Raw genomic sequence first — 22,427 nt, 5'->3', positions numbered from 1 at the left:
TGTCACTGTGTGCACTGGTGTCACTGTGTGCACTGGTGTTACTGTGTGCACTGGTGTTACTCTGTGCACTGGTGTTACTGTGTGCACTGGTGTCACTGTGTGCACTGTTGTCACTGTGTGCACTGGTGTCACTGGTGTCACTGTGTGCACTGGTGTCACTGTGTGCACTGGTGTCACTGTGTGCACTGGTGTCACTGTGTGCACTGGTGTTACTGTGTGCACTGGTGTTACTCTGTGCACTGGTGTTACTGTGTGCACTGGTGTTACTGTGTGCACTGTTGTCACTGTGTGCACTGGTGTTACTGTGTGCACTGGTGTCACTGTGTGCACTGTTGTCACTGTGTGCACTGGTGTCACTGTGTGCACTGGTGTTACTGTGTGCACTGGTGTTACTGTGTACACTGGTGTTACTGTGTGCACTGGTGTCACTGTGTGCACTGGTGTCACTGTGTGCACTGGTGTCACTGTGTGCACTGGTGTTACTGTGTGCACTGGTGTCACTGTGTGCACTGGTGTTACTGTGTGCACTGATGTGCTGGTGTCCTGGTTGTGTCTGCTGACGTACCTCGGCAGTATGTGTTGCATCATCTTGCACCAGGCTCTGGCTTGCAGGACCTCCACTTGATGGACTCTGCCGTTGCAGGATTTGGAGGATGTGTTCCTGAGTCGTCTTAATCTGGCAGAGGGCTTTCTCAAGTTCCGTCTGCTTTTGCAATATTTGGTGGACGACTGGATGAGATTTTATCATACAGTCTAATATTGCTGCAACACAAACCTGAGTGACGACCTCCTGGGGGTCAGGAGTGCCTGGATGGGGAGGCAGATGGGAGACAGTGGAAGGGTCTGATTCATTGGTATGGATTGGGAGGGTAGGTGGTGGTGGTGGTGGTGTGACACAGTGGGTAGAGATTGAGGTATGGGTGGGTGGGTTCCCTGGAGGGGAGAGAGGTGGGAAGGCCTCAGAGATGGGGGAGCGGTGGTGGCTGGCTACACCGCCCCCACCCCACGCCTGATTCTCCACCCCACCCTGGGTTCCCCTGTTCACTGAGTGATCACTACCCCAGACTGTTGTCGGTCTACTGTGAGCTGGACCCTGGCTTGCTGTGGTACTGTCAACGGTGCCATTCCCGCCCCTGTTCACTGGTCCACCTGCGGTTTGATTCGGTGGTTTCAAGCCTCGCCATGCAGGCCTCGCCCTGCAATACCTGTTCCAAGCATGGTGGGGTTGCTTGCAGTTGGCACATTTAGGTGTTACCCTGCCACCTCCACCCGATGCAAGCTTAGCTAGGCACTGCTTAGTGTCGTGAGAGCCACTGCAACACCCACACCTAATTGGGCGATCACATTGCCACGTTCTGTGATCCCACCGTTGACAGTTGCCACACAAGGACGGGTTGCCAATATACCTCTCCACTTTGCACTCCCTCATGCCTGGTATTTGAATGACTTGCGGCAGGTCTCCCTTCCAAATAGCAATTGCTTGATTTTTGAGCAGTCCCCCTGGTCCAGTGTTGCGCGCGACCCAGACAATCTGTTCATAGTCTTTGAGAAATTCCACGTCAACATGAATACTATAGTTCGTAATTATAATTTTAGTTTGTCTTGTCTGTGGGTTTGCTTCCAACAATTTAACATTCTTACCTTGATACTCGAGACTGGTCTCTGTGAAGTACTTCAGGGCACTGTGCCCCTGCACCCGTGCACTAACATTGCCACCTACACACCTGCTCTCAATACGATACTCTGCTCTGTGGGCGCGGGCGGCCTCAATAATCCATCTGTACTTCTCTGCTGCTGTCAATCCCATTACAATAAAGATTAGGGTGTGCCACTCACTGTCTTCGTCTTGTCGTTGTTGTTGTTGTTGTTGTTGTTGAGGTTGCTGGTGCTGCTCACCCTGTCGCTGTGACTTATCCCGTTTCTTGCCACTTCTGCCTTGGACTAGACAGTAACCTTCATCGTCTGTTGTAGAGTCACCTGTACCAGTACTGTTGGAGGGCCCCGGGTCGGGATCCTCACCGGAGGGCCCCGGGTGGGAATCAGCACCCTGGGGCCCCCGGCGGGGGGGGCCCCGTCCCCGCCGGGGGGGGGGGGGCCGTTATGGTTCCCGGGTACACCAGCCATGGTCACTTCTTGTCTCGAAGTCTTACTCCTTGTGTCAACAGCCATCTATTTGCTGCGGCTCACTTCATGTGTTGTTGGGTGGTATGTCTTCAACACTACACTCTGCCCTACACACACACATGTACATATAGACACCTACAAGACACAAGGTTTACACTCACACGTAGTGTAGGGGCACTATATGGGGTGTCCTGGCAGTCTCTCGTGTAAACACACTAGTCGCACACACAAACCACGACCTTGGGTAGGGAGGGCACAAAGGCTATTTTTCACGTGCGTGGTGCCCCAGGCTTCAGGTACCGCAGGGCGGCCCACCTACTTCACGACTCTCCCCTCAGCAGGCCTCGATATTGCCACATTAACAATTACTGCCTTAATTTCTGGCCAATCCACACGTCCAGGGCCTACCACAGTTGGTAGGAGCGGCGGTGCACACTTAGTGCCGCTGTAGCTGACCTATTTGGCGCACTGAAGACTACACCTTAGGCCTAGGCCTATGTCAAACAGGAGGATGGATACATCCTGCCTGCTCCCCCTCTAGCTTGAGGGCAACTGCCATGGTTTAATAGGGCATGTATGGAAGCAAAGGAACTGAAGAAAAGGGCGTGGAGGAACTTCCGAAATAACAGAACACCAGACAGAGGAGAGAGATACCAGAGAACCAGGAATGAGCATGTTAGTGTGAGAAGAGAAGCAAAGAAAAAATATGAAAATGATATGGCAAACAAAGCCAGGACAGAAACAAAACTACTCCGCAGTCACATCAGAAGGAAAACAACAGTGAAAGAATAGGTGATGAAACTAAGAACGGTTGAGGACAAGTATACAGAAGATGACAAAGAGGTGTATGAAGAACTCAACAAGAGGTTCTAGGAGGTCACTGCGCCAGGAGAGGTGGCAATAAACCAGGGGGCCTTGGAAGGGTTCGAAATTACAAGATATGAGGTCAAGAGACACCTGCTGGATCTGGATGTGAGAAAGGCTGTTGGTCCAGACGGAATCTCACAATCATTATTGTGGGTGCAGAGGTGTGCAGAGGCACTTTGTTTGCCACTCTCTATAGTGTATAATTGGTCACTGGAGATGAGAAACCTACCAAAATATGGAAGATGGCTAATGTAGTCGCAATATACAAAAAGGGTGACAGACAATAGGCGCTGAACTACAGGCCAGTGTCCTTAATTTGTATATCATGCAAGGTTACTTCGTGACAAATCGCCAACATGGGTTAAGGGAGGGGTAGATCTTGCCTTACTGGCTTAATAGAATTCAACGACCAGGTGACAGCAAGATCAAGGAAGAAAGATGGGCGGACTGCATTTTTTTGGACTGTCGGAAAGCCTTCGGCACAGTACCTATAAGAGGCTAGTACATAAGCTGGAGAGACAGGCTGGAGCAACAGCTAAAGTGCTCCAGTGGATAAGGGAGTACCTAAGCAATAGAAAGCAGAGAGTTACAGCGAGGGGTGAGACTTCACACTGCCGTGAAATCACCAGTGGAGTCCCACAGGGCTCTGTACTAGGAACTATTCTGTTTCTGATATACGTAAATGATCTCCCGGAGGGTATAGACTCATTTCTCTCATTGTTTGCCGACGATACCAAAATTATGAGAAGGATTAAGACAGAGGAGGATTGCTTGAGCCTTCAAAAAGACCTGGACAAACTGAAGGAATGTTCGAACAAACTGTTTTTAGAGTTTAACCCAAGCAAATGTAATGTAATGAAGATAGGTGTAGAGAGCAGGAGGCCAGATACAAGGTATCATCTGGGAGATGAAATTTTTCAGGAGTCAGAGAGAAAGACTTGAGGGTTGATATCACGCCAGACCTCTCCCCTGACGCCGACATCAGCGGCATATGCCAGGTTATCCAACATAAGAATGGCCTTTAGAAACTTGTTTAAGGAATCATTCACAACTTTCTATACCTCATGTGTCAGACCAATCCTAGAGTATGCAGCTCCACCATGGAGTCCATATATAGTCAAGCATAAGACTAAACTGGAAAAGGTTCAGAGGTTTGCCTAGTACCAGTCTAGTACCCGAACTGAGGGGGTATGAGTTACGAGGAGAGACTGCCGGAATTAAGCCTCACGTCGCTGGAAGACAGAAGAGTTAGGGGGACATGATCATCACATACAAGATTCTCAAAGAAATTAATAGGGTAGATAAAGACGCTATTTAACATAAGGGGCACACTCACTACGGGACACAGGTGGAAATTGTGTGCCTAAATGAGCTCCTGAAGTATTAGAAAGAACTTTTTTAGTGTCAGAGTAGTTGACAAATGGAATGCATTATGATATGTGGTGGAAGTAGACTCCATACACAGTTTTAAGTGTAAATATGATAGAACCCAATAGGCTCAGGAACCTGTACATCAGTTGATCGACAGTTGAGAGGCGGGACCAAATAGCAAGAGCTCAACTCCAGCAAGCACAAATAGATGAGTACAACTAGGTGAGCAAACACACACACACACACACACACACAGGGGCCTGGTAGCATGGTGAAAAGCGCGCAGGACTCGTAATTCTGTGGCGCGGGTTCGATTCCCGCACCAGGCAGAAACTGGTGTATCTTTAGAAACTGTATATCAGGTTTATCCCAGTATTACAAACTGGGGCAAAGTTTCTTTCACCATGAATGCCCCTGTTACCTAGCAGTAAATAGGAACCTAGGAGTTAGTCAGCTGTCACGGGCTGCTTCCTGGTGTGTGTGTGTGTGTGTGGTGTGGGAAAAAAACTAGTTGGTAAACAGTTGATTAACAGTTGAGAGGCGGGCCGAAAGAGCAAAGCTCAACCCCCCGCAAACACAACTAGGTGAATACACACACACACACACACACACACATACACACACACACACACACACACACACACACACACACACACACACACACACACACACACACACACACACACACACACACACACACACACACACACACACACACACACACACACACACACACACACACACACACACACACACACACACACACGTCTTTAATGAGTCACTTATGACGGGAGAATTGCCCAGTTGCTGGAAGAAGGCAAATGTCGTACCGATTTTCAAGAAAGAAGATATGGAGGAAGCATTTAACTACAGACTGGTATCACTGACAAGCATCCCTTGCAAAATACTTGAGAGAATAATTAGGCTAAGACTTGTTGCACACCTGGAGAGCAATAGGTTTGTAAACGAACACCAACATAGGTTCTGGACAGGGAAATCATGCCTAACAAACCTTTTGGAATTCTTCGATAAAATAACAAGGATAAGGCAGGACAGAGAAGACTGGGCAGACTGCATATTTCTAGACTGCCAAAAAGCCTTTGATACACTACCACACATGAAACTGCTGTTTAAACTTGAGAGGCAGGCAGGAGTAAGCGGAAAGGCCCTAGCATGGGTAAGGAACTACCTAACAAGAAGGAGCCAGAGAGTAATGGTAAGGGGCGAGAAGTCGGACTGGCGAACAGTAACGAGTGGAGTACCTCAAGGATAGGTGCTGGGAGCAAATCTCTTTCTAATTTACGTAAATGATATGTTTACAGGAGTGGAATCCTACATGTTAATGTTCGCAGATGACGGAAAATTAATGAGAAGAGTTGTGACAGATGAGGATTGTAGGATCCTCCAAGAGGACCCGGACAGGTTGCAGAGATGGTCAAAGAAATGGTTACTGGAGTTCAATACGAGTAAATGTAAAGTTACGGATATGAGATCAGGTGAGAGACGACCAAAGGGACAGTACACAATGAAGGGGATCTGCCTACCTGCAACGATTCGAGAAAGAGACCTGGGAGTGGATGTAACACCTAGTCTAACTCCTGAGGCACATATATAAATAGGATAACGACAGCAGCGTACTCTATACTGGCGAAAGTTAGAACTTTATTTAGAAACCAAAGTGAGGAGGCTTTTAGGGCGCTTTACGCTGTCTACGTGAGACCAGTCTTAGAGTATGCCGCGCCATCATGAAGTCCCTACCTGAAGAAAAACATTATGAAACTGAAAAAGGTTCAGGAATTTGCGACGAGGCTTGTTCCAGAGTTACGAGAGATGGGATATGAAGAGCGCCTGAAGGAACTAAACCTAAGACACTAGAAAAAAGAAGGGAGAGATGAGATATGATAGGAACGTTTAAAATACTCAGGGAATTGACAAAGTGGGAATAAATGAAGTTTTCACACATAATAGTAACAGAACGAGAAGACATGGGTGGAAGCTTGAAACTCAGATGAGTCACAGAGATGTTAGAAAGTATTCTCTTAGCGTGAAGGTAGTGGTAAAATGGAATGCACTTAAGGAACAGGTTGTGGAAGCAAATTCTATTCATAATTTTAAAACTAGATATGATAGGCAAATGGGACAGGAGTCTGCTGTAAATAACCGATGGCTCGAAAAGCGGGATCCAAGAGTCAATGCTCGATCCTGCAAGCACAAATACGTGAATACAAATAGGTGAGCACACACACGCGCGCGCACGCGCGCACAAGCAGAAAGGGAGGACAGTGCTCTGAGATCACTGTTCTGAGAGCTGCTAAGCACAACAACCTGGGAATGTGTGTGTGAGTAAGAGAGAAATTCATGTATTCGATGTGATAGAGGAAAATTGGTCTGGAATCTTTACATTAGTCCACCGAGAGTTAGAAATTCGGGGTCCAAGAGCTAACACGCTGACCTGGAGGCACAAATAGAAAATACACACACACACCAAAATAAACATGCGCTAGCGCAATTTCCGGGTATGTGGTGAAATTATCGGTATAAATAACATTTACTAATTGGGCATTGCTACATAGCTTGGAATATATAATCAGACATATATTTCCGGCTGTAATATATATATATATATATATATATATATATATATATATATATATATATATATATATATATATATATATATATATATATATATATGTCGTACCTTGTAGCCAGAACGCACTTCTCAGCCTACTATGCAAGGCCCGATTTGCCTAATAAGCCAAGTTTTCATGAATTAATTGTTTTTCGACTACCTAACCTACCTAACCTAACTTTTTCGGCTACCTAACCTAACCTAACCTATAAAGATAGGTTAGGTTAGGTTAGGTAGGGTTGGTTAGGTTCGGTCATATATCTACGTTAATTTTAACTCCAATAAAAAAAAATTGACCTCATACATAAGGAAATGGGTAGCTTTATCATTTCATAAGCAAAAAATTTGAGAAAATATAGTAATTCATGAAAACTTGGCTTATTAGGCAAATCGGGCCTTGCATAGTAGGCGGATAAGTGTGTTCTGGCTACTAAGTACGACATATATATGTATGTATATATATATATATATATATATATATATATATATATATATATATGTCGTACCTAGTAGCCAGAACTCACTTCTCAGCCTACTATGCAAGGCCCGATTTGCCTAATAAGCCAAGTTTTCATGAATTAATGTTTTTTCGTCAACCTAACCTACCTAACCTAACCTAACCTAGCTTTTTTTGGCTACCTAACCTAACCTTACCTATATATATAGGTTAGGTTAGGTTAGGTAGGATTGGTTAGGTTCGGTCATATATCTACGTTAATTTTAACTCCAATAAAAAAAATTGACCTCATACATAGTGAAAAGGGTAGCTTTATCATTTCATAAGAAAAAAATTATAGTAAATATATTAATTCAGGAAAACTTGGCTTATTAGGCAAATCGGGCCTTGAATAGTAGGCTGAGAAGTGAGTTCTGGCTACTAGGTACGACATATATATATATATATATATATATATATATATATATATATATATATATATATATATATATATATATATGTCGTACCTAGTAGCCAGAATGCACTTCTCAGCCTACTATGCACGGCCCGATTTGCCTAATAAGCCAAGGTTTTATGAATTAATTGTTTTTCGACTACCTAACCTAACCTAACTTTTTCAGCTACCTAACCTAACCTAACCTATAAAGATAGGTTAGGTTAGGTTAGGTAGGGTTGGTTAGGTTCGGCCATATATCTACGTTAATTTTTAACTCCAATAAAATAAAATTGACCTCATACATAATGAAATGGGTAGCTTTATCATTTCATAAGAAAAAAATTAGAGAAAATATATTAATTCAGGAAAACTTGGCTTATTAGGCAAATCGGGCCTTGCATAGTAGGCTGAGAAGTGCGTTCTGGCTACTAGGTACGACATATATATATATATATATATATATATATATATATATATATATATATATATATATATATATATATATATATATATATATATATATATATATATATGTTGCACCTAGTAGCCAGAACGTCGTACTCGGCCTACTATGCAAGGCCCGATTTGCCTATTAAGCCAAGTTTTCCTAAATTATTATATTTTCTCTAATTTTTTTCTTATGAAATGATAAAGCTTCCCATTTCATTACGTATGAGGTCAATTTTTTTTATTGGAGTTAAAATTAGTGTAGATATATGACCAAACCTAACCAACCCTACCTAACCTAACCTAACCTATCTTTATAGGGTAGGTTAGGTTAGGTAGCCGAAAAAGTTAGGTTAGGTTAGGTTAGGTAGGTTAGATAGTCGAAAAACATTTATTTCATGAAAACTTGGCTTATTAGGCAAATTAGGCTTCCTTCATAAGAAGGAAGACATCATAAAAAGGAAGGTGAAACGCCATGCAACCTCTAAAGAGACAACTAACACAACACCTGTACCCCCTATTAGACTATTTTACAGGAACTTCTTTTCCACAGCTCATAAAACGGAGGAAAGGGTCCTGAAAAAATTGTTCATAGAAACGTTATCCCTACAGACAAAAATCAGAAGATACAATTGACGATTTACTATAAAACCAAGAAAACGGCCAACCTACTCATGAGAAACTCTACAGACACAAAGCAGAACGCTTTAAAAGAGACCAATGTCGTCTATGCCTTCAAATGCCCACTTGGGGACTGTAAGCCTCAAAGAATTCAGTATATAGGCAAGACAACAACACCTCTTTCCAGGCGATTAACGATGCATAAGCAACAGGGCTCCATTAAGGAACATATAATCTCTTCCCACAACCAAACCATCGCCAGAGAAATCCTAGTAAACAACACAGAAATCATCGATAGATACAGCGATAGCAGGCGGCTTGACGTTTGCGAGGCACTACACATCAAGAAGTCAACACCAGCAATCAACAGCCAATTATTGCACAACTATATTCTACCCACCTCAAGACTCCGCTCCAATATAGAAGCATCAAGAAATATGGACCAATAGGCTTTCTACAAACACTTCTATTCAATACCCATTGTTTCTGTTCTGTCTTGTGTTGATACTTTTAATACCCTATTAATATCCCCTCTTGTTCTGTCTTGTGTTAATGCCACATCACCCCTCCCACCTCACTCAAATGTAGATATAAAATCGAAGATACGTAACTTCTAATCAGTTCTGTATTTGTGAAGTCTTTGAAAATGTAATAAGTTTTACGAAACGCGCCCGTGTCGCGTCAGACTAGAAATAAAAATGAATTTTGGAGAAGTGATTTTTTATTTACCTCCAACAGTGAAGCGTAATGTACGAAAGATTGAGAAAATTCGTGTTAGAATTATTAATCTTACTTTTTCGGTCATATTTAATAATATATGTTTACAGGAAAGACTGCTACCAAAATATACTAATATATATATATATATATATATATATATATATATATATATATATATATATATATATATATATATATATATATATATATATATATATATATATGTACATATATATATATATATATATATATATATATATATATATATATATATATATATATATATATATATATATATATATATATATATATATATATATATATGTCGTACCTAGTAGCCAGAACGCACTTCTCAGCCAACTATGCAAGGCCCAATTTGCCTAATAAGCCAAGTTTTCAAGAATTAATGTTTTTTCGACGACCTAACCTACCTAACCTAACCTAACCTACCTTTTTCGGTTACCTAACCCAACCTAACCAATAAAGATAGGTTAGGTTAGGTTAGGTAGGGTTGGTTAGGTTCGGTCATATATCTACGTTAATTTTAACTCCAATAAAACAAAATTGACCTCATACATAATGAAATGGGTAGCTTTATCATTTCATAAGAAAAAAAATTGAGAAAATATATTAATTCAGGAAAACTTGGCTTATTAGGCAAATCGGGCCTTGCATAGTAGGCTGAGAAGTGCGTTCTGGCTACTAGGTACGACATATATATATATATATGTACATATATATATATATATATATATATATATATATATATATATATATATATATATATATATATATATATATATATATATATATATATATAACTGAAAACTCACACCCCAGAAGTGACTCGAACCCATACTCCCAGGAGCAACGCAACTGGTATGTACAAGACGCCTTAATCCACTTGACCATCACGACCGGACAAAATGAGGTGATAGCCTAGGCTATTTGAACGACCCCACCGCCGGCACTCGGATAGTAATCTTGGGCATAGCATTTTACCAAATCACCTCATTTTTCAGTTGCATATTGTCCTGGGGACCATTCTGGCTTGTTCACATTTGTGTTCCTCACGTGTGCCCCAAAGAATGAGGTGATTTGGTAAAATGCTATGCCCAAGAATACTATCCGAGTGCCGGCGGTGGGGTGGTTCAAATGGCCTAGGCTATCACCTCATTTTGTCCGGTCGTGATGGTCAAGTGGATTAAGGCGTCTTGTACATACCAGTTGCGTTGCTCCTGGGAGTATGGGTTCGAGTCACTTCTGGGGTGTGAGTTTTCAGTTGCATATTGTCCTGGGGACCATTCAGGCTTGTTCGCATATATATATATATATATATATATATATATATATATATATATATATATATATATATATATATATATATATATATATATATATATATATATATATATATATATATATATATATATATATATATTTATGGCACAACTCTCCTAAACACGAGAGTGAAGAATACAACTTTAGAAACACTTTCCCACCAGGAGACTCGAACCCTAGCAAGCACAGAAGCCTTCCAGCAACTGGCATAACAGGTATGCCTTAACCCACTCCACCACCTGCTCAGACCCTTAAAAGAGATGGTAATTTCAGAGTATTTAACACTCCGAAGACCACCACCTCCCAAGAGCACTAGAGCAAGTGAGGGGTCATTTTTACGTTTTTTCATCAAGTCCCTGTTAATATGGGAGAACACTGTGTCTATGCTTAAGGCACAACTCTCCTAAACACGAGAGTGAAGTATACAACTTTAGAAACACTTTCCCACCAGGAGACTCAAACCCTAGCCAGCACAGAAGCCTTCCAGCAACTGGCATAACAGGTACGCCTTAACCCACTCCACCACCTGCTCAGACCCTTAAAAGAGATGGTAATTTCGGAGTATTTAACACTCCAAAGACCACCACCTCCCAAGAGCAAGTGAGGGGTCATTTTTACGTTTTTTCATCAAGTCCCTGTTAATATGGGAGAACACTGTGTCTATGCTTAAGGCACAACTCTCCTAAACACGAGAGTGAAGTATACAACTTTAGAAACACTTTCCCACCAGGAGACTCGAACCCTAGCCAGCACAGAAGCCTTCCAGCAACTGGCATAACAGGTACGCCTTAACCCACTCCACCACCTGCTCAGACCCTTAAAAGAGATGGTAATTTCGGAGTATTTAACACTCCAAAGACCACCACCTCCCAAGAGCACTAGTGCAAGTGAGGGGTCATTTTTACGTTTTTTCATCAAGTCCCTGTTAATATGGGAGAACGCTACGTCTATGCTTAAGGCACAACTCTCCTAAACACGAGAGTGAAGTATACAACTTTAGAAACACTTTCCCACCAAGAGACTCGAACCCTAGCCAGCACAGAAGCCTTCCAGCAACTGGCATAAGAGGTACGCCTTAACCCACTCCACCACCTTCTCAGACCCTTAAAAGAGATGGTAATTTAAAAGCACAACTACCTTCCAGGTAGTTGTGCTTCCAGGTACCCTTTTGTAGGGTCTGATGGTGTAGTGGGTTAAAGCGTACTAGTTATGGCAGCTACTGGAAGGTAGTTGTGCTTTCTGGGTTCGAGGCCCACTGGTGGGTGTTGTCCAAAGATTGTTAATTTTCACTTGTGGTTTATGCAAGTATAGGCTTATAGCATGTACACGAGTTCTCTCACATTGACAGTGGCTTGATGAAAAACGCAGAGTAACCTCACACTTGTCTAGTGCCCTCGGGAAGTGGAGATATTTGAGGTGTATATATATCTCGAAGTCTCTACTTCTTTTGTAGGGCCTGATGGTGTAGTGGGTTAAAGCATACTAGTTATGGCAGCTACTGGAAGGTAGTTGTGCTTTCTGGGTTCGAGGCCCACTGGTGGGTGTTGTCCAAAGATTGTTAATCTTCACTTGTGGTTTATGCAAGTATAGGCTTATAGCATGGACACGAGTTCTCTCACATTGACAGTGGCTTGATGAAAACCGCAGAGTAACCTCACACTTGTCTAGTGCCCTCGGGAAGTGAAGATATTTGAGGTGTATATATATCTCGAAGTCTCTACTTCTTTTGTAGGGTCTGATGGTGTAGTGGGTTAAAGCGTACTAGTTATGGAAGCTACTGGAAGGTAGTTGTGCTTTCTGGGTTCGAGGCCCACTGGTGGGTGTTGTCCAAAGATTGTTAATTTTCACTTGTGGTTTATGCAAGTATAGGCTTATAGCATGGACACGAGTTCTCTCACATTGACAGTGGCTTGATGAAAAACGCAGAGTAACCTCACACTTGTCTAGTGCCCTCGGGAAGTGGAGATATTTGAGGTGTATATATATCTCGAAGTCTCTACTTCTTTTGTAGGGTCTGATGGTGTAGTGGGTTAAAGCTTACTAGTTATGGCAGCTACTGGAAGGTAGTTGTGCTTTCTGGGTTCGAGGCCCACTGGTGGGTGTTGTCCAAAGATTGTTAATCTTCACTTGTGGTTTATGCAAGTATAGGCATATATATATATATATATATATATATATATATATATATATATATATATATATATATATATATATATATATATATATATATATATATATATATATACATATATATATATATATATTAGTATATTTTGGTAGCAGTCTTTCCTGTAGACATATATTATTAAATATGACCGAAAAAGTAAGATTAATAATTCTAACACGAATTTTCTCAATCTTTCGTACATTACGCTTCACTGTTGGAGGTAAATCAAAAATCACTTCTCCAAAATTCATTTTTATTTTTAGTCTGACGTGACACGGGCGCGTTTCGTAAAACTTATTACATTTTCAAAGACTTCACAAATACACAACTGATTAGAACTTGCGTTTCCCTGATTTTATATCTACATTTGAGTGAGGTGGGAAGGGTGATGTGGCATTACATTTGAGTGAGGTGGGAAGGGTGATGTGGCATTAACACAAGACAGAACACTAGGGGATATTAATAGGGTATTAAAAGTATCAACACAAGACAGAACAGAAACAATGGGTATTGAATAGAAGTGTTTGTAGAAAGCCTATTGGTCCATATTTCTTGATGCTTCTATATTGGAGCGGAGTCTTGAGGTGGGTAGAATATAGTTGTGCAATAATTGGCTGTTGATTGCTGGTGTTGACTTCTTGATGTGTAGTGCCTCGCAAACGTCAAGCCGTCTGCTATCGCTGTATCTATCGATGATTTCTGTGTTGTTTACTAGGATTTCTCTGGCGATGGTTTGGTTATGGGAAGAGATTATATGTTCCTTAATGGAGCCCTGTTGTTTATGCATCGTTAAACGCCTAGAAAGAGATGTTGTTGTCTTGCCTATATACTGGGTTTTTTGGAGCTTACAGTCCCCAAGTGGGCATTTGAAGGCATAGACGACGTTAGTCTCTTTTAAAGCGTTCTGTTTTGTGTCTGGAGAGTTTCTCATGAGTAGGCTGGCCGTTTTTCTGGTTTTATAGTAAATCGTCAGTTGTATCCTCTGATTTTTGTCTGTAGGGATAACGTTTCTATTAACAATATCTTTCAGGACCCTTTCCTCTGTTTTATGAGCTGTGGAAAAGAAGTTCCTGTAAAATAGTCTAATAGGGGGTATAGGTGTTGTGTTAGTTGTCTCTTCGGAGGTTGCATGGCTTTTCACTTTCCTTCTTATGATGTCTTCGATGAAACCATTGGAGAAGCCGTTATTGACTAGAACCTGCCTTACCCTACAGAGTTCTTCGTCGACTTGCTTCCATTCTGAGCTGTGGCTGAGAGCACGGTCGACATATGCGTTAACAACACTCCTCTTGTACCTGTCAGGGCAGTCGCTGTTGGCATTTAGGCACATTCCTATGTTTGTTTCCTTTGTGTAGACTGCAGTGTGGAAACCTCCGCCCTTTTCCATGACTGTTACATCTAGAAAAGGCAGCTTCCCATCCTTTTCCGTCTCGTAAGTGAAACGCAGCACGGAACTCTGCTCAAATGCCTCCTTCAGCTCCTGCAGATGTCTGACATCAGGTACCTGTGTAAAAATGTCGTCAACATACCTGCAGTATATGGCCGGTTTCAAGTTCATGTCGACTAAGACTTTTTGCTCGATGGTACCCATGTAGAAGTTTGCAAACAGGACACCTAGGGGAGAACCCATGGCGACCCCATCTACTTGCTTATACATGTGCCCATCCGGGCTCAAGAAGGGTGCCTCTTTAGTACAAGCTTGGAGTAGTTTCCTCAGAATACTTTCTGGCATGTCAAGAGGAGTACAGGCTGGATCACGATACACTCTGTCGGCTATCATTCCGATTGTCTCGTCCACAGGTACGTTGGTAAACAGCGATTCTACGTCCAACGAGGCTCTTATCCCTGTGGCCCGTGCGCCCCGCAGTAAGTCCACAAATTCCTTTGGAGACTTCAGGCTGAAGGCGCAAGGAACATAAGGAGTCAGCAGGCCGTTGAGTCGCTTCGCCAGTCTGTACGTGGGTGTGGGTATCTGGCTAATGATTGGCCGAAGTGGGTTTCCAGGCTTGTGCGTCTTGACATTTCCATACGCATATCCAGGTTTATATTCCCCAATGATCTTTGGCAGGTGGAGTCCGGATTTCTTGGCGTTCACAGTTTCGATCAGTTTGTTGACCTTTGCTTTTAATTCGGCTGTAGTGTCCTTCGTTACCCTTTGGAACTTAGTTTGGTCAGAGAGTATGATGTTCATTTTCGCCAGATATTCGTCTTTTTTAAGAATGACATATATTGGCGACTTGTCACCTCTCCTGACAACTATCTCCTTGTTCTCACGAAGGCTTTTAGCTGCCGCTTTAAGCTCGGGGGACAGTATGGTGCTTCTGTAGTTGCCTCGATTCTTTCCTCCTTCTGCAATAAGTTCTGCTTGTAAGGTATCTTTGGTAGTGACCTTCTTTTGTGTCTCGAGGTCGAATATGTCGTCCAACAGAATTTCCAACTCTACTTTCCGGGCCATTTCACTCGGTCTGGACATAACATGACAGTTTATGCCCAGATTTAGGAGAGTGACTTGGTCCTCAGTGAGGTTAATTCCTGCAAGGTTCAGGAAGCCATCTCTTGGTCGTGGAATTGCCATAGGTCCTCCATATAATGTTGTAAGTTTCTTGATACACAGGTACACAGGTACACAGGTACCTGATGTCAGACATCTGCAGGAGCTGAAGGAGGCATTTGAGCAGAGTTCCGTGCTGCGTTTCACTTACGAGACGGAAAAGGATGGGAAGCTGCCTTTTCTAGATGTAACAGTCATGGAAAAGGGCGGAGGTTTCCACACTGCAGTCTACACAAAGGAAACAAACATAGGAATGTGCCTAAATGCCAACAGCGACTGCCCTGACAGGTACAAGAGGAGTGTTGTTAACGCATACGTCGACCGTGCTCTCAGCCACAGCTCAGAATGGAAGCAAGTCGACGAAGAACTCTGTAGGGTAAGGCAGGTCCTAGTCAATAACGGCTTCTCCAATGGTTTCATCGAAGACATCATAAGAAGGAAAGTGAAAAGCCATGCAACCTCCGAAGAGACAACTAACACAACACCTATACCCCCTATTAGACTATTTTACAGGAACTTCTTTTCCACAGCTCATAAAACAGAGGAAAGGGTCCTGAAAGATATTGTTAATAGAAACGTTATCCCTACAGACAAAAATCAGAGGATACAACTGACGATTTACTATAAAACCAGAAAAACGGCCAGCCTACTCATGAGAAACTCTCCAGACACAAAACAGAATGCTTTAAAAGAGACTAACGTCGTCTATGCCTTCAAATGCCCACTTGGGGACTGTAAGCTCCAAAAAACCCAGTATATAGGCAAGACAACAACATCTCTTTCTAGGCGTTTAACGATGCATAAACAACAGGGCTCCATTAAGGAACATATAATCTCTTCCCATAACCAAACCATCGCCAGAGAAATCCTAGTAAACAACACAGAAATCATCGATAGATACAGCGATAGCAGACGGCTTGACGTTTGCGAGGCACTACACATCAAGAAGTCAACACCAGCAATCAACAGCCAATTATTGCACAACTATATTCTACCCACCTCAAGACTCCGCTCCAATATAGAAGCATCAAGAAATATGGACCAATAGGCTTTCTACAAACACTTCTATTCAATACCCATTGTTTCTGTTCTGTCTTGTGTTGATACTTTTAATACCCTATTAATATCCCCTAGTGTTCTGTCTTGTGTTAATGCCACATCACCCTTCCCACCTCACTCAAATGTAATGCCACATCACCCTTCCCACCTCACTCAAATGTAGATATAAAATCAGGGAAACGCAAGTTCTAATCAGTTGTGTATTTGTGAAGTCTTTGAAAATGTAATAAGTTTTACGAAACGCGCCCGTGTCGCGTCAGACTAAAAATAAAAATGAATTTTGGAGAAGTGATTTTTGATTTACCTCCAACAGTGAAGCGTAATGTACGAAAGATTGAGAAAATTCGCGTTAGAATTATTAATCTTACTTTTTCGGTCATATTTAATAATATATATATATATATATATATATATATATATATATATATATATATATATATATATATATATATATATATATATATATATATATATATATATATATATATATATATGTGTGTATATATATATGTATATGTATATATATATATATATATATATATATATATATATATATATATATATATATATATATATATATATATATATATATATATATATATATATCATACACTGGTGGTTTCGGGTTTCTGAACCCCAAAGCAGAATCCCGTGGTATTATCAAGCGCAATGCGAGCATCCTCAGTACAGAAGTACAGAAGGATGCCAGCCAGTTGGGCACAAGTTGACCCCCAGCTGGGACTTCAAGCCTTCTCTGGTGTGCCACAAAGGATGGAGGTGTACAGGTGCTCTACCTCCCACTCACATGAACGGATAACCACATTCAAGTCCGTAAAATCATTTATTTCACAATTAGTTACATGAGCAATATTTGTGATACGCTTGGACCTTAAAACCAGGCTGGGATCAGGTGGGTGCGAGAGGAACTGGCCCTGAAGGGCAGGTGTGGGGGGGGGGAAGGAACTGGCCCTGAAGGTCAGGTGTGGGGGACAACCTATCCCTGAAGGTCAGGTGTGGGGGACAAACTAGCTCTGAAGGTCAGGTGTGGGGGGAGAAGAACTGACCCTTAAGGTCAAGTGTGGGGGGAGGAACTTGCCCTAAAAATCAGGTGTGGGGGAGAAGAACTGACTCTGAAGGTCAGGTGTGGGGGAAGAAGAACTGTTTCTGAAGGTCAGGTGTGGGGGAAGAAGAACTGACCCTGAAGGTCAGGTGTGGAGGGAGAAGAACTGACCCTTAATGTCAGGTGTGGGGGGAGAAGAACTGTCCCCTAATGTCAGGTATGGGGGAAGAAGAACTGACCCTGAAGGTCAGGTGTGGGGGGAGAAGAACTGACCCTGAAGGTCAGGTGTGGGGGGAGAAGAACTGTCCCCTAATGTCAGGTATGGGGGAAGAAGAACTGACCCTGAAGGTCAGGTGTGGGGGGAGAAGAACTGTCCCCTAATGTCAGGTATGGGGGAAGAAGAACTGACCCTGAAGGTCAGGTGTGGGTGGAGAAGAACTGACCCTGAAGGAGAAGTTGTTGGAGACGTCCTGATCGACGACGGTGAGGGTGGCGAGGACTTGGTCCCGGGTCAGACTCTCAGACACGTCCAGCGTCCACTCTGGCCGCGAGAACCTCGGCGGCACATCGTTCACGTCCCCCACCTCCACCACCACCGTCCCTGTCCCTACAGGGAAGAGGAAACACTGGTTCAGGGAGACACTTGTCACTGTCCCTGCCCTTGTCCCTGAAGACGCTGGTTCAGGGAGACAATTTACACAGCAACCAATACAACACACAAATATTCCCACAGGAATATAAAGGAAAGGGGAAACGGCTAAGGCTATGGGGAAAAGTCTATGGGGAGGCTAAGGCGATGGGGAAAAGTCTATGGGGAGGCTAAGGCTATGGGGAAAAGTCTATGGGGAGGCTAAGGCTATTGGGAAAAGTCTATGGGGAGGCTAAGGCTATAGGGAAAAGTCTATGGGGAGGCTAAGGCTATGGGGAAAAGTCTATGGGGAGGCTAAGGCTATGGGGAAAAGTCTATAGGGAAGGCTAAGGCTATGGGGAAAGGCTTATTAACCAGATTTGAAGTACAATGTTGGTCGTACACTCCCATAAAAAATAAGAAACGATTGTTCACAGGTTGGCTAATTAACTCTTTCATGACATGAATACAGTCAGTTTTGATAATACAAAGGTGTCTGAGTAGCCAGTGCTAGGTCATAATTAAGCTTAGTTACTTGGTATATTACAAGAATTGCTAAGGCAATTAAACAGCAATAGAGCATGAGATAAAAACAAGTTTGTTTGTTCATAATGTTGCAAACAATCTAAGGTGCAGATAAGAGGAAGATTACTTGTTAATTATATTTTCTAAATATCCACAAATATAGAATGACTTTTTCCGATTGAAACGCGAAAAGTCTTCCAATTAAATTAAAAATTCTATACTGGATACTTTTCCAGTTTCTGTGCTCTGCTTGATCTCCGGTCATTATTCACTCACTCACAGGTGTTTTTATTCATTTACTTTCATCAAATCGGTGTTGTTAATCATTAAACATTTTTTATTTTGTTTCCAATATGTAATAATTTGCATTTATCAGCATTAAAATGCGTCTGCTAATCGTTAGTTTGACAAATTAATTAATATATCTTAGTCAGCTTTATATCTCCTTTGCTTGTTTGGTGCTACAGCTTTTCTTCCCAGTTAAGAGGCTTCAATAAATTAAGACATAGAATAGATCATTATCGATCTCAATTAAATGAGCAAATCTGGTCCCAAAATTAAACGCTAGGGCACTCCTCTTGAAATTTCTATCCATCCAGATGCATTTTCATTTCGAAGTATACTTTTGTATCAGGATAACTAATTTTGCATGAAAACCTTAATGCAAAACCATCTACCATTTGTTTCTGTTTTTTTTTTAATAGTTTTCGTTGAGGAACTTTATTGAATGATTTCTGAAAAATAACACGATGTCTATCGCTTTACTTTCAACATATATATAGAAGTATTACAAACGAAATCAAGATAATTAATAAGAACATTTTGAGAATATTTTTGGAGTAGGACTGTGGGATTGCACCACCGTCCGGGGTGACCTCGGACGCGAATCTGGCGTCACCAAGGACGCTAGTTTGATCCTGTCCAGCTTCAAACATTTTGTCATAGATATATCTCGTTATTGTGATTTCATTGTATACACACGATTTTTATGAAAATCATTTTGATAATGAAATTATCTTTGACGCCAAATAATATACTATGAGTTCTCGAATTATTGGTTTCAGGAGTGTACCGACTACCGACGATCAGCTGATTGGCCGGTAATTACAAGAAGAAAAAAATATTTGGTAGGAGTTGGCGTGACATTGGCACAGTTTCCCTTCTTGCGGAACTATTCCTGGCTGGAGTGATATTGAAAGTATGGTCAATGTTGAAATAATATAATTTTTAGCGTTGTTTAATAATCTTGGATAAAGTTTTAAAGGACAAGCTTTTTTATCGTTGACTTTTAATAGTGATGCAAGAACTTTCTATTCACAAGTTACAATGAATCGACTGACATTTATTTATTACTTAACAATAGTGATATAAAATATAACTAATATCCTTCCCGTCTCTTCTAAGTCAACATTTTCTTCTGTTGTGTAACTAATAGACTTGGAAAGAACAAAAAAAGAGTTTTCTCCATGTAAAACAAATATATTTTCGGCTTGCTGTGCTATTTTCTGTATAATGTAATTCGTATTCATGAATGCCAAGACGAGCGAGTTTCTTTGCATTAAATTCTAATATAATATATTTTATTGTATTCTCCTCATTGCTTTCTGGTAATTTTTGATGCATAAAATAAAAATATTTGTGTAACTTTTTAGTTCATTATTCAACTAGTTTGGTTTGATGGATACTTTTGATCAGTTGCTCTACTTCAGTGAGATACTTTTCATTTGGGTAGGAAAACTCTTCAAGCAGTTCTGCTAAATTGTCAAGCTTAAAATCAGGAACTTTTTTGCGACCACTATTTGTTTCATAAAAAATCTGATATTTAATTAGATTGAACGATGATCACTTCAACTAAACTCCCCACATCATCACTTACAAACTCCTTACTAGTAGTTAAAAGTAAGTCCAGGCCATGTGCCTCCCGATTGCCTAATTTTCCATATGAACTGGAATCTAGCGCTAACATCCAATAAATAATTAAGTCAATATCTTATGCAACAGATTTATGCATTTTTGGCCAATCTAATTGTGACTGTCAGTTACCATTCATGGTATTATCACCGTAGGATTTTTATATTGTGGAGATTTATTCCAACCAGAGTTTAAGCATTAGTTCCCTAAACGCGGCATTATTTACTGTTTTGCTATTGATATTGAACGACTGAATTGTTCATGATGAGTATTATTTCGATTTACAAATCAAGAAGACTAAAGTAGATGGCAGAATGGTGGCTTATGGAGAGTTGACTCCGCACACTGATGCTCCACACGTCCAATGGTATAGATAGGTTAATCGAGTATACTCAAGTTAAACCACCTCATAAACACACTACTAAAACCACACTGTTGTTCGCTAGAGAAGAGAACTGTACAGCCACCATAGAAGCCTCCCTTCGTTACATTGTAGAACCCAGCGTTATACGCGTGAATCCTATGGTATATCAACCGTGAAAGCATACCCTGTGGTATGCTAGATCTAGAAACCCTTCGGTAAATCGAGCAGAGAAGCTGTCTAGAGTGCACTAGAGGGCCCCCATCCCCCTCCTTGCCGTACACTCACCCTTGAGGCCACCGCCGTCAGTGGCCACAACCTGGACGGTGTACCGTTGAGTCTTCTCGCGGTCGAGACAACAGAGCGCCGTGGTGATGAGCCCCAGCTGACTGTCGATGCTGAAGATGGGGCTCCCGCTCGACTCGTCTATCACATTCTTCTCCAGCGAGTAGACCAGGCGAGCGTTGTGGCCCTCATCGGGGTCATCGTGGTCCGTGGCCACCATCTGGGCCACCACGGTGCCTTGGGGAAGACGGCGTCAGTGAGGATCACATCTTCCAATTTAGGAATGCTGAAAATTTCTTAGTCGTGAAAAGCTGAGAACTAAACTTTAACAGTAAGATGTTACTGCTTCTCTGCTTCGTCTTGGCTGGTTTTTACTTGACAAATGTAAACACACACATAGATGTATAAATACATATAATTATAATTTATTTTAAATTAATATATGAAAAAAATATTAAAGAAAGCGTCAACGGAATGAGTCGTACAATCTATTACATGCAAATACACTTTTTTTCAGTGAATCTATAGCCAACTCATAGCAATTTAAATAACCCAGAACTATAAGTAAAAGAAAAATGGAATCTGATAGCCAGATTCACAAAGCTTCCGCAAACACTTACGAACCTGTACATCTTTTCTCTATCTTTTGCGGCTTTGCTTACAATTATCTAACAGTTAATGAGCTCCGAGGCACCAGGAGGCTGTTTATAACAATAACAACAGATGATTGGGAAGTTTTCATGCTCATAAACTCATTAATAATTGTAACCAAAGGCGTCGAAGATTGAGGAAAGATGTATAAGTTCGTAAGTGCTTGCGAAACTGCTTCGTAAATTTGGCCCTTGAGTTATACGCTTCAAGCCT

The 22,427-nt window shown here is 41.6% G+C and overlaps 1 protein-coding gene across 1 annotated transcript in view; it reads right to left on the bottom strand.

Annotated features, from left to right (window-relative positions):
- Positions 1–22,427, bottom strand: part of LOC123749975 (putative neural-cadherin 2) — a 248,062-nt gene that overhangs the window by 124,152 nt on the left and 101,483 nt on the right. The window contains exons 5-6 of the mRNA XM_069339741.1: positions 21,567–21,800; positions 18,297–18,460 (exon numbers count right to left, since the gene is read on the bottom strand). Coding sequence (XP_069195842.1) covers positions 18,297–18,460; positions 21,567–21,800 — 398 coding nt within the window. The remainder of the gene's footprint in view (positions 1–18,296; positions 18,461–21,566; positions 21,801–22,427) is intronic.

Source organism: Procambarus clarkii, chromosome 42 (assembly GCF_040958095.1).
Source record: "Procambarus clarkii isolate CNS0578487 chromosome 42, FALCON_Pclarkii_2.0, whole genome shotgun sequence".
NCBI classification, from domain to species: domain Eukaryota; kingdom Metazoa; phylum Arthropoda; class Malacostraca; order Decapoda; family Cambaridae; genus Procambarus; species Procambarus clarkii.
This window is presented reverse-complemented; position numbering and strand designations above follow the sequence as displayed.